The sequence below is a fragment of the Vidua macroura genome, chromosome 2, assembly GCF_024509145.1.
Source record: "Vidua macroura isolate BioBank_ID:100142 chromosome 2, ASM2450914v1, whole genome shotgun sequence".
Lineage (NCBI taxonomy): Eukaryota > Metazoa > Chordata > Aves > Passeriformes > Viduidae > Vidua > Vidua macroura.
The window spans coordinates 96,430,078-96,442,384 of record NC_071572.1 but is presented as its reverse complement, the minus strand read 5'-3'; the positions used below and the strand labels follow the sequence as shown (position 1 = coordinate 96,442,384).

The 12,307-nt window shown below is 36.3% G+C and overlaps 1 protein-coding gene across 14 annotated transcripts in view; it reads left to right on the top strand.

Annotated features, from left to right (window-relative positions):
- Positions 1-400: 400 nt before the first annotated feature.
- Positions 401-12,307, top strand: part of SUPT20H (SPT20 homolog, SAGA complex component) — a 29,315-nt gene continuing 17,408 nt past the window's right edge. For 8 of the 14 annotated variants that reach the window (XR_008435922.1, XM_053971544.1, XM_053971543.1 and 5 more), the window contains exons 1-14: positions 401-479; positions 1,158-1,255; positions 3,236-3,271; positions 4,391-4,449; positions 4,533-4,599; positions 5,922-6,051; positions 6,655-6,758; positions 7,284-7,400; positions 7,524-7,577; positions 7,777-7,916; positions 9,158-9,314; positions 9,402-9,458; positions 10,561-10,632; positions 11,598-11,755. Coding sequence is in view for 13 of the 14 variants with exons in the window: in XM_053971544.1 (XP_053827519.1) it covers positions 1,238-1,255; positions 3,236-3,271; positions 4,391-4,449; positions 4,533-4,599; positions 5,922-6,051; positions 6,655-6,758; positions 7,284-7,400; positions 7,524-7,577; positions 7,777-7,916; positions 9,158-9,314; positions 9,402-9,458; positions 10,561-10,632; positions 11,598-11,755 (1,169 nt within the window). In the remaining variant the exon portion in view is untranslated. The remainder of the gene's footprint in view (positions 480-1,157; positions 1,256-3,235; positions 3,272-4,390; positions 4,450-4,532; positions 4,600-5,921; positions 6,052-6,654; positions 6,759-7,283; positions 7,401-7,523; positions 7,578-7,776; positions 7,917-9,157; positions 9,315-9,401; positions 9,459-10,560; positions 10,633-11,597; positions 11,756-12,307) is intronic. The other 6 variants (XM_053971545.1, XM_053971547.1, XM_053971537.1 and 3 more) reach the window with 1 other exon arrangement.

Below are 12,307 nucleotides of genomic sequence, written 5' to 3'. Positions count from 1 at the left end.
GAAGTGATTGAAGCACCAAGCTCGGCAGAGCTTAAGTATTTGGACACTGTTCTCACGCACACGGTGTGACTCCTGGGGACAGTCCTGTGCAGGGCCAAGAGATGGACATACCAAACCCCGTCAAATATCCTTACAGCATCCCTGAGACGCACAGGATCCTATCCTGATCTTCACAAGGGCATTAAAGCTGTGACTTGCAGCGCAGTCCAGGCGCTTTGTAAACTAAACCACTAAACCCCTCGAATTCCTCGGCGCCTACGCGTGACCCTCAGCTACACACATCCCCGCCTGCATCGCGGCCCCGGCGGTCGCTGCCCGCCCTCCCCTGCCCCTCGCGGTCTCCACGGCGACCTGCCCGCCCCTTCCGGCCGCGGCTCGGAAGCGGCGGGGCGGAAGCGGCCGGGACGCCGCGGCAGGGGCGGATGCGCGGGCGGGCGGCGGGGCCGCTGCGCCGGGGGCTCCGCGGGAGAGGCCGCCAGGTACCGGCGCTCGGCGGGCACGGGGGACCCACAGCCGGGGAGGGAGCGTCGGGACGGGCCGGGCGCGAAGGGAAGGGAGGGGAAGCGGGGGCCCGGCCTGCGCCCGTGGCTTGCGCCGGCCCGGCCCTTCCCGGCCGGCTGCTGCCGTCGGGGGCTGCGCCGCTCGCTCTCAGCCCCGGCGGGTCCGCGGAGGCGGTGGCAGCAAATTTTTTTCATTTTTTGATTGACAGCTTGCTGTTAGTCAGTTTTAAACCAACAATGCCTGAAGACACCGCTAGTGGAGGTGTTGGCTATGGAATAACACCTTCTCAAAAGCAAAACAAAAGAGCTGATGCAGTATGCTAAACACTCTGCTTTTCATTCAGTGTTTTAGCCTCCTGTGCATCTGAGGATGTGACATTTGGGATAGCCTAGGTAGACTGCTGCACTAGAGAAAACTTTACATGATTACTGCTTTACTGTTGAATAAAACTAATGTAAAATGATGGTGAAAAGTAGCAGTAGTCATTGGAGTGAGAACCTCTGCACTAGCAGCGGAGGGAACACTTGTTCCTACTCTTGGAGGAAACTGGAAATGAAATTAAAGTAGAATTAACCACCAGAAATGTTGTATTTAAATAAAATGCCCATTTAATTTCTCAATGGTATTTTTTTTCTCCTTGAATTTTTTGTTTTCAGTACCCCAGGTCTAACCATCAAATATGATCCTTTGCGTGCTACACGAAATTCCTTGAGTACTTCTTCTGCCATTTGGCCACATGGCTTCAACTACAATGGTAGGTTAGGATTTAGATCATATATTTTCAGATCTTTTTGCTCTAGTCTGCTGGCTGTCTGCCTGATGAGGAGTATGCCATTAATATTTGACATTTTCTTTTAAAATATTGATTTGCTTGTTATTGCTGAATTCTGATATTTTCCTTTTTAAGAGTGTCTTTCTTCATAGCTTGTGAACGCTTCTAAACACTTACTCACTGGTCAGTGCAGCATAGGAATTGCCATGTCAAGCTAGTGGTGTTTTCAATCAGGAGTGGTGGCAGGAAGTTGGGTGTATATAAATCTTGCTTCTACATAGTAGTCTTTTATTCACAGATACTAATATTGCCATGAATTTTTGCCTAGTGTTAAACAGTGAGTGAATTGAATATTTGAAATCATACCTAGACATAGGCATTGTAGATGTATGTGCTAGATATATTCTCTTATACAGAAAGCATCAGTATTTGACATTTTCATAAAAGCACCTAGACACTTGAAAATTAAAGTGTTCTGTCGTGGCAGGTTCTACTGCACAGTAGCATGGTAAGTAGGTGGGGGGATTTTCATGAACAGGTAAGAAATTTTGTTTTAGGTATATTATATGAGTGCTTTTGTTGTATATTTCTTTGTTGTTCTTTTGTTGTTGTGTATGGTTTTCTTCACTGGATTCTATTCTAGTAAAATATTATCTATGTAATAACTGGTGCTACCTTGGACTGGACATGGCTTGTGTGTCTTCTATTTCTTGAGGCTCAAGCAGAGGTGTTTGCTTTTAGGAGCAGCTGAGAGGGATGGTTTAAACTGAGGGAATAGAGCAAATGCATATTTGGGAAGAGGTACCTATTACAAATGTTCCTAAGCTTCACAGAATATTAGAGCTTGTCACGAGTACATTCCTAAGGACTTTATCCAGCTGCCACTGAAGTGAATGCATTGCTTCTCTAGACTTACCTGGAGATGAATCAAGCTCCTGGCATTCTCCTACAACACTTTGGTTCTTAATAGTGTCCTCTTTTTTCCTCCCTACTCCAAATCAGTCTCATTGTTTGGTTCATTTAGCAGCTGCACATTATTCCTGCACAAAGGAGGTCAGAGCTTAAGTGAGTGCCAGAGAAGGAACATTAGGAGCCAAGGAGGACTTTCTTGTTTTGGTTTTTTTTTTTTTTGACACTGGTGCTTGTTTATTCTGGTTTGAAATACTTTGAAATACTCAAATTTTAGTCCAAGAACTCCTAATTCTGATCTGTGAAGCTGTGGGCTCTTTTTGAAATAAAAGTATATCAACTGCAGGTGTACTGAAGTAAAAAACATTCCAAAGGAGCTAAATTCATTAAAATAAATGGTATTGAGTATACCATGCTATGGGATATTGAGAAGCTTTTGCAGATTTTGCTGTGTTTTGGGGGGTTGGGCAGACTTTTAGCCTGCCTTAGAAAAAGTCTGTAGTGGAAGCTGGTTTTGTTTCCTAGCCACCTACTAGTATATCATAAGGAACACTTCTTAAACTGTATTATGTACAGAAGTAATGTTCTGACTACAAGATCTTTGTTTCTATTTTGTGAAAAATAACTGTACCAATGCTTAGGCACTGGTATCTAAAAGATAAATGTTTTCTTCCTGAACACCTGTTCAGGGATATTTTGGCCTATCCTTTCTGTTGAGTTAGTGACCAGCTTAACAAAGGAGATCAGGTTTTTTAGTTGTTATCTCTAATTGTTTTGGGTAGTATTTGTTATTGCTTTTATTAGGTGTAATTTCCATTCTTACTTTTAATTCTAATTGCCTTTCATTGTTCTAAGGCTTCATAATTTACCCAAGCCTTGTGATGCAGTTATATGAGGTTTTAGCTAAGTTTAGTATGTGCCAAAGAATTTTTGAGCCCATCTTCTAATTGTAAATTCGTATCAGTAGTGGTAGGGTTGTTGGGGTGTTTTTAATGTATGAGAATGTTTAAAAAAGTCATGTAATTTCTAAAAAACTCTTTGTCATTCTTGCAGCAACAAGCTTTAGAACTGGCATTGGATCGTGCTGAGGTAAGAAGCAGCTAAATTACTTGTTTGTACATAATTTATTGGTCTCAGAGTTATAAAAATACAACAGCTATTTTTTATTTCTCCTGAAGAGTGGTAGAAAACCACATTATATAAATATATACGTGTATAATCACCTATACATGTAACACTGAGTTTGCTGAATTCTCACTGAAATTGCTGTCACGTATTTGTCTCTTACCCATTGTACTGAGAACATCATCAAGTGAGATGGTGATAGACTATGCAAGACTTGAGCTTTCCCCTTCTAAACCAGCAGATCTGTGTACTGTGAAATAAGCAGGGCTCTACAGAGACACCTGGCAGAAATACATGATAAAATCCTGTTTGTGTTTTTAGGGATAGCGTAGTGAGAATGAAGAGGCAAGTGCCTTCATGTTCATGTTCTTTAATGCTGTCATGTGATATAACAGTTACCTTGAACCCTGTTACAGGAAATACACATTCCTGTGAGAGAACCTCCCTTCACATAAATCCTGAACAAAGCTGTTAATTGAAATACTTCAAACAATAGAGATTTGGAAAAACCTTGTTAGAATATAAATCACATTTACTGGAGGATGCTATCTCTCTTACTCTTTTTTAATTCAAATGTATAATGTACATGAATTGTATTTATAATACACAGCTCTATAGAGAAAAATAATGTAAATGCAAAAGGCAAAGGGAGAACTTCCTGAAATTATCATGTTGGAGAGTATTTGATTTGTAAATGTTGTCAAGCCAGTATGCATAAACTTGGTTGTACCTTAGTGTGTTAACCACATGAATTTCAGTAGTGGTAACTAAATACAGTAGTGTTGTAGTTTTAGTTACTACTGTAATTAAAAGATGTGAGTGTAGAACCAAGACCTTGCATGGAACTGGTGTGATAGCCATGAAATGCTGTCTTTGACAGCTAAATTGAGCTGTGTTCTTGTTGATGACTGCAACATAAACCAGATTATGTTTAGTACACTTTTGGAACAGTCATGTACCATAACTGTTAATTACTTTCTATATACATGGAACGCTGTCTGGTAATGATCTCTAGATTTGTGGTAACTAGAATTAAATTTCTTTGTAATGTATGCTGGTTTCTTGTTTACTTTTCTCTTTTAGTATATTATTGAAAGTGCCCGTCAGAGACCTCCCAAAAGAAAATATTTATCCAGTGGAAGGTACCAAGAGTTTCAGTATTTAGTTTTTTAATAGCATTTCTTTGATTTAATTTTGGTTACATGTTGCATCTTTTTAATTTCAGAAAATCTGTATTTCAAAAACTTTATGATTTATATATTGAAGAATGTGAAAAAGAGCCTGAGATAAAGGTAAGTGGAAATTTCTGAAAAGCTTTTCATTTCTGTCTAAATAGGCGGGTTGAGAAAATACTTTGGTTTTAATTCCACTTAATTTCTTTGTTAAATGAAGTATAAACCCTTCTTATTGTAGTAGTCACCTGAAGATAAGACCACATAATATGAATAGTAAGTCCTAGACTGACTTAGTGAACTGTTCATTCTATCTTGATGCTGTGTCACCGAAGGGCACTTGTGTTCAAGTTCAGGGCCAGCATCAATGCCATGTGCATTGTTGTCATTATACCTGTTTCACAATCAATTGCTTAGCATGACTTGTGTGGGAGAAATGTGGATCATTTTTCAGACCCTGTAATTTTGTTGTAAATTCAGATTTATTCCTCCAGTTGCTGGTAAACTAAGAAGTTTTGTGAAAAATTTTCATAAGTTAGCAAAGGGACTCAAACAGGCTTATCAGTGCTAAATATAAGGTGTAAAAGGCACAAATTATTTTGCTAAACTCTGAATGTCAAATTGAACAAGAAGAAAAAGCTGTGGAACCTGCTGTATTGCTGCTTTCAGGGAAGTAAAATGAATGAGAAGACAAATGAGCACTTGGGTTAACTCCCAGTTAAGGGTTGTACCCAGAGCTGGTATGCAGGATGAAATATGGTCTCCAGCCAGAGGCTGTAACATTATCTGAGGTTCAGAATTCATTGTCTTAAGTTCTAAGGAGATTTCAGATGTTTCAATTTGTAGGATGTCTATGTGGTCTCTGAAACACACCAAGTAATTATAAAAATCTGTTATACTTTGAAAAGATAGTTTTACAGTTAAATAAGGGAAGAGTGTCTGTGGCTGCTGGATCAGATTGCAACAAATAAAGACAAGAAAATGCAATTAAGAAAGCTTCCAAATGCTCAGATTAATTATTTTAATCCTGGAGAGAAATGACTTCTTCTGTTACAAATATCTGAAAGTACTAAATATTTTGTTGTTATCAAACAAGTTGTACTGGATTAATGATGTTGATAGAAATGATACAAATAATGGTGCACTGTAGATTTACAACATTTTAGCATAAGGTTATACCTATTAACTCTGTTGTCAGTGGACTTCCAGTTCCAGGGTTTATAATTTAAATGAGTGGGATTTTTTACAAAAATTTGTGTCTATAAGCATGTGTGATAATACATAATGTGTTTACTCTGCTGAATACAGTGCAATTAAATTTAACTGGGCTTGTTTAGATGTATAATTTGTCATTAATCTAAGTCACATTGTTAAGTCAATTGTTTTTATTTCTGCTAATTATATCATAGTATTATGTTCATGAGAAATGTTTACTTCTAAAGCAGAAGCTGAGACGAAATGTGAACTTACTTGAGAAGCTGGTTATGCAGGAGACGTTGTCATGTCTGGTGGTAAACCTCTATCCAGGAAATGAGGGTTATTCACTGATGCTCAGGGGAAAAAATGGTTCAGGTAATATTTTTGTCTTGAATTTTTAAAAATACTCAGAATGCTATATAAATTTTTTAGAATGTGTTGTTGTTTACCTTTAACTGTTTCACTTCCAACATAATTCCAGGTGCGGGATGGGAGAACAACCAGCTCTACATGAACTAAAAGTTACATAAAGCTCTGAGCTGTTTATCTACAGACAAAATCTGTAGATAGGAGTCATTTTGATAGCCTTCCAGTCTCTTATTTACCCTTAGTTTCTGGAGCTGCATATCCAAGTTTCTCTCACTTCAGGTTCCTTCTGTCAAATTGTTTCTTTCACTGCTTCCCATGTCTAGATCTGCCTAGAGGCATTTGTGTGCCACTTTGGTGGCATTTTTATGCCATTTGTACTGCCATGGGCAATAAGATCATACATTATACCACCTGCGAGCAAAAGCTAGCACAGTAAGAGCAAACTAAAACTCTTTAAGTACAGAAATGGATGTAAAATTAATTGTATGCAAAAAAATGATATGTGTGGATAGGTTTCTGCCAACCTGCTTTTGCCTTTGGCAAGTTTGTTTTAGATTTCTTCATGTGTGAACTTGAAACACAAAGATGATGTGTTTTGTTTAAATTCAGATTCTGAGACCATTCGTTTGCCTTATGAAGAAGGGGAGCTGCTTGAATACTTGGATGCAGAGGAACTACCACCTATTTTGGTTGATCTTTTGGAAAAATCTCAGGTGTGAAATTTTTGTTTTCAAAAAGAGCTTACATATTGTACCCAGATAGACCTTGATTTTTTTGAGTGCTTCACATAGCTGATTGTAAGCATAAGACACTTGTGCATCTGAAACTGTACTATTTAATGTTCCAAATAAATATTGTATTGATATGTAGGGAAAAAAAAAGTACTTACTACCGAGGAGAAGAAGAGAGATTGCTATGATTACAGCTGTGAAACATCTTCAGCTCTGTTCTAGCAAAATTTCCTTTGGTCTTTGTCATTATGGAATGTTTGGCATGGGGATTTCTTACAAATGTAATGCTGGCATATGAAAACACGGCATTTGAAGCTTGTATTTTAGGTATGTCTAGGACAAACATGTCTATGTACATGGGAAAGATGACTGGTCTGAAAAACTTAGTCATGAGTTCTATTCCTCGTTTCACTGAATTTTATGTTACATAACAAACTTCTTTGTAGAGGTGGGGGAAGATTGATAAATGTTTGTTTATTCAAAAGCTGGTGTTTTTCTTCCAACCAGGTTAATATTTTCCATTGTGGATGTGTCATAGCAGAGATACGTGACTATAGGCAGTCTGGTAACATGAAATCTCCAACATATCAAAGCAAGCACATTCTTTTGCGACCTACAATGCAGGTAAAGAGGAGCCTTAAGTAATTTTTCAGTGTCATGGTAGTTCCTAGACTGGATATGCACTGTTACTGAACATATATTATCAAATCCTATTATTCATAATTACAATTATGTCTTTTTCCTCAGACTTTAATTTGTGATGTGCATTCTATAACAAGTGACAACCACAAATGGACGCAGGTAGGTTAGAGGTTATTTAAAAACTTTACAGTGATGTCATAAATACAAAACAAACCAAAAATTTATTAAGATTTTTTATTTGTTTAATATTTTTTTCATTTTTTTCTAAGATAATGTCTACATGCATAGGTATATAGGAACTTGACTACTGTAAAAGTTTTCATATTTTTATATTTATTAATAACTATGTATATTACAGGAAGACAAACTCCTACTTGAGAGCCAACTTATTTTGGCTACAGCAGAGCCTTTGTGTCTTGATCCTTCAATAGCAGTGACCTGTACTACAAACAGACTCCTGTACAACAAGCAGAAGATGAACACTCGCCCCATGAAACGGTAGTTTTCAGTATGAAACATGTTTTCAAAGAAAAATACAAGTAATGCTCTATGTGAAAATTTAGCTCCTCATATGTAATACCTGTAACTTAAATAGAAATGTGTGAGAAACAGTCAAGAAATTCTATCATATTTTTAAGTGCTCAATATTGTATTTTATTTCAGTTACTAGTAGATACTGTAGTATGCTTATTTTTGTATGTCAAAGGAAAGTGTATAAGTATTTTCTTAACATAATCAGTTATATTGCAGTTTGGATTTGGGTTTTTTTTTTTTTTTGTGTAGGTTTTGTGTAAGCAGAGTCAGATAGCAGCTCAGTAATGTAAAATATATAAACAGATATGTTGCATATTGGTCTCTAATTTGTTAAAAGCTTCATATAAGTTTAATCCTGAATGAGCAAATGAAAATAATTATTTGTATGTTTGACATTCAGGCTAAACAGAAGTGTAAGTGTATAAGAATCTTGGAAAAATTTAAAATAATGTGGTATGCACTATGTACAAAATCTTGAAATTATTTCACTTTTTTGTGTGGTTGGGCTCTTTTTTATTTCCACAGAAGCTTGAAACATTTGTTCAACATGTTTGTTCTATCACAAGAGTTGCATTCACTCTGTAAATAGGAAATGTATTAGTGGTCTGTCACAATTACTGAAATACTTAAAACTAAATTTGCATTGAAATACTATGCTAGTACCAAACCAGTGGTAATTTCTAAAAAAATATAAATCATTAATTTGATCAAGCTGTCCTTGAAATTAAATCTTGGTAGTCAACAAATATTCCACTAGAAAAATAGGAAAAGGGATTAAATGAATGTCCAGAACAGCATTACTGAACCCATGAGTTTGTCACGAAACAAAGACTAGAGGGTAATTACTGTCTTTATAACTTTATAGTTACATAAGTAGGACAAGGATCTTTTGATGGAACTGAAATTATGATGATACACAAATATTTTAAGCTTGGCAACTTCTTAATTACTCATTTTGATGATGTACTTTAATTAGACATTTAAAAAATAACCCCATTCTTAGTGCAATACTGGTATATTTTATAAATATGGAATCATAATTTAGAGTTGTACAGTGTAATCCAGAAAAGCAATTTTAAATCAGTATTTAAAAACTTACTAGTCTCCATGTACGTAGCAATTCCTGCATATTTCTGGTTTTGTACAAGGGCAGTGGAGAAGTTGATGTTGATGTTTTTACAAGCTTAGGTGTCATTTTGCCATAGGTGCTTCAAAAGGTACTCAAGGTCCTCTCTGAACAGACAGCAAGAAGTAGCTCACTACTCAACTCCACCTCAGCTCAGACTACTTGACTACTTACAGAAAAGGAAGGAGAGGAAAGCAGCCCAGCAGTATGATCTCAAAATTTCAAAAGCTGGAAATGTAAGTATTCTGAAAAGTAATGTAATACACATCTAACTATTTAATGGAAGTATTTCATATATTAATCCTGTTTTTTTTATTTTCCAGTGCGTAGATATGTGGAAACAGAACCCTTGCTACTTGACTGCTCCTTCTGAAGTAGATGTAAGCCCACCAATTGTTACATATAATTAGCAATTATTAGAAACTGTATTACATGAAGAAGTGTCTAAGAAGTAACCAGTATCAAAGAATGACCTTTTAAAAAAATGGGAGTGACTTTAACATTTACAATTACTTTTCTGTACCATAAGGTATAAACACAAGTTAAGCCACACTGTAATATATTGCAGTTGTAATAGAATAGTTTGGGTGAAGTAATGAGTACAAATTGTTAGCATTGTTCTTCTGTGGGCCTGTGGGCTCAATGAGCACATGTTTATTTGAAGTTGTCTGATAGTATGAAAACCAGAAAAGCAAATGAGGTTTGTAGATTGTTTAAAAATGGGTCACTTTTCATCTTGGTAGGAATTCCCGTCTTTTAATATGTTATACTATTGGATATTAATATTTTGAAAAGTTTTAAATTTTATGCAGAGAATTCTAGTTGAGAGTTGTTTTTTTCACTCTTTGTGCATTTTTCTCTTGGGGGAATTCATAGTCTTAGTTTCTGGCACTGCCAAAACACATACTACTAGTGTACAGAAGGGACTCAGAATATCCTGAGTTGGAAGGCACCTACAAGGATCATCAGGTCCATCTCCTAGACCTGCAGGACAGGGCACGCCTGGACCTCCTGGCTGCCAGGGCACTGCTGACTCATACTTGACTTGCCACCAATCAGGACACCCAGGGCTCTTTCCACAAGTTTTCTCTACTATGCTGAGATTTTTTAAAATACTGTAGACTAGACAAGACTGTAGCTCTGGACATCAAAGGGCTGCTAAGAATGCAAATAACACATGAAATGACAGTGTTTCTACAAATCAGACCTCTCTTTTCACTTAAACTGTGTTGTACCTGACTTAATCAGACGCTTTAGGGATTACTGTTATTGTGAAATTACTTAACCATTCCATATTGCAGGCAATGATTTCAGACTGTAGTCTGAAACTATATTTCACTCTTCTGTTAAGTTTAACATAGCAAATGTGGTGTAACACTATAAATGCAAAGTTCTGAAGGTTCTTCAATTACATTTCCTTGAAGAAACATAGGAGATAACATGGAGGATTCTTTCTTTTCTGATCTCTCTATTTTCTTCAAGGTGGAAAAATATGCCAAAGTGGAAAAGTCTATCAAGTCTGATGACTCACAACCAACTGTTTGGCCAGCACACGTGAGTAATTTAAACCTTTGGCCAAAGTTCACTGTTTCTAGTTAAAATGCCTCTTATTTCAACAAAATCAATGTAATGTGGAATAGTCTTCCCTCCCCCACTTTAATTAATCTTCCATGTGTTACAGAGACATGGGAAGATTACCAGAGATACTTGTAATTTTATACAGTCAAGCAAGCATGTGATCAGTATGATTTCCTCAGATTTTCCAGAAATGCAAGGATAAGCAGCTTGTACTAAAGAAGTGATCATAATTTATGTGGAGCAGAACTCTGTACAACAAATTGCTTTCTTTACTCAGAAATTCAAAGACTGATGAAAAAAAGCTTTATTGAAATAAAAATGTTAAATTTTGAAATAAATGCCTCTTTCTGCAATGTTTAAGTTGAACCTTAAGATTTTTGGCACAAGCTATGTGATTTGATCAGAAGTAGTAATTTCATATAATCATTGATTAATTCACATTAATAATAATTCATTGATTAGTTATGTGATTAAATCACATAATTTATTATTTTTTTATAATTTCAGAGGCGAGGTACTAGCTTTATTAACAGCGTGTATCATATTTTTGTAGTTGCCTGTTGGAAAAAAGTAATACTTCCCCATAGAACTTAATGTTCAGCTCCAACATTTTATTCTCAATGTTTTTTGCATTGTCATAGTTCATGTAAAACTGTTTCTATATATATTTACCCAGTCTACATTTCCATGTCTAACATGATGGTTTGGGGTTTGCAATAACTTTGTATTTTTAAGAGGTGATGAATCCTTTTCCTCTCATTCTGTTAATGTAACTTCTGGAATCACTTTCATTTTAAATAATGCACCCCTTCCTATAGAATGTTACCTAAAGTTACTTATAGAATGTTTCTTACTCTGTATTGTATATGGAGTTGGTCTACTTTACTTGTTGTTTCAGCTCAGGCTTGTTCAAGGCTTACTAGGTCATTCTGTCTTTTTAGGAAATGAAGGATGATTATGTGTTTGAATGTGAAGTTGGTAATCAGGTTCAAAAAACAAAACTGACCATTTTTCAGTCTCTTGGCAATCCCTTGTACTATGGTAAAATTCAGACGCTCAAGGGTGATGAGGAAAATGACAGCCTAGTAACTCCATCACAGTAAGTTGCATGTTCTTTTTTTAAACTATGCTATGATCAGTAGGTGGAGGAAAACAAACATTACTTGTCATTTTCAGTCACAAAAGTACTCTAGAGCTAGAAGTCTGACTTAAGATTTTTAACCAAAAAAAAAAAAAAAACCAAACCAAAATGTGTACAAGCAACCATCATAATTCAAATGTACTTCTACATTAAATTAGTACGTTCTTTTACATTAAAGATACATTGGGGGGAGAAATAAGACCACCAGCAAATCCAATCATATAAATTGTGGAGACACTATGAGATATTGTTGCACTCCTTTTTGGTAATACTCAGAATTTTCATTGTTCTCAAAATGCCTGATGCTATGAAAGCGTAAGATGTGACTGTATTCTGTTTACTCTTAGATCCAGTTGAACTAAATAAATGAAGAAAAACTTGAGCTTCTAAGAAGCTTCATAATTTTGGATTGTTTGGAATATGCTGGTTTTGGCTGCGGTTCTACAAAGATTCTCTGTTCTCAGCTGGTTTTGTTATAGATACCAGATTATTTGTGTGGAGGAACCCTTG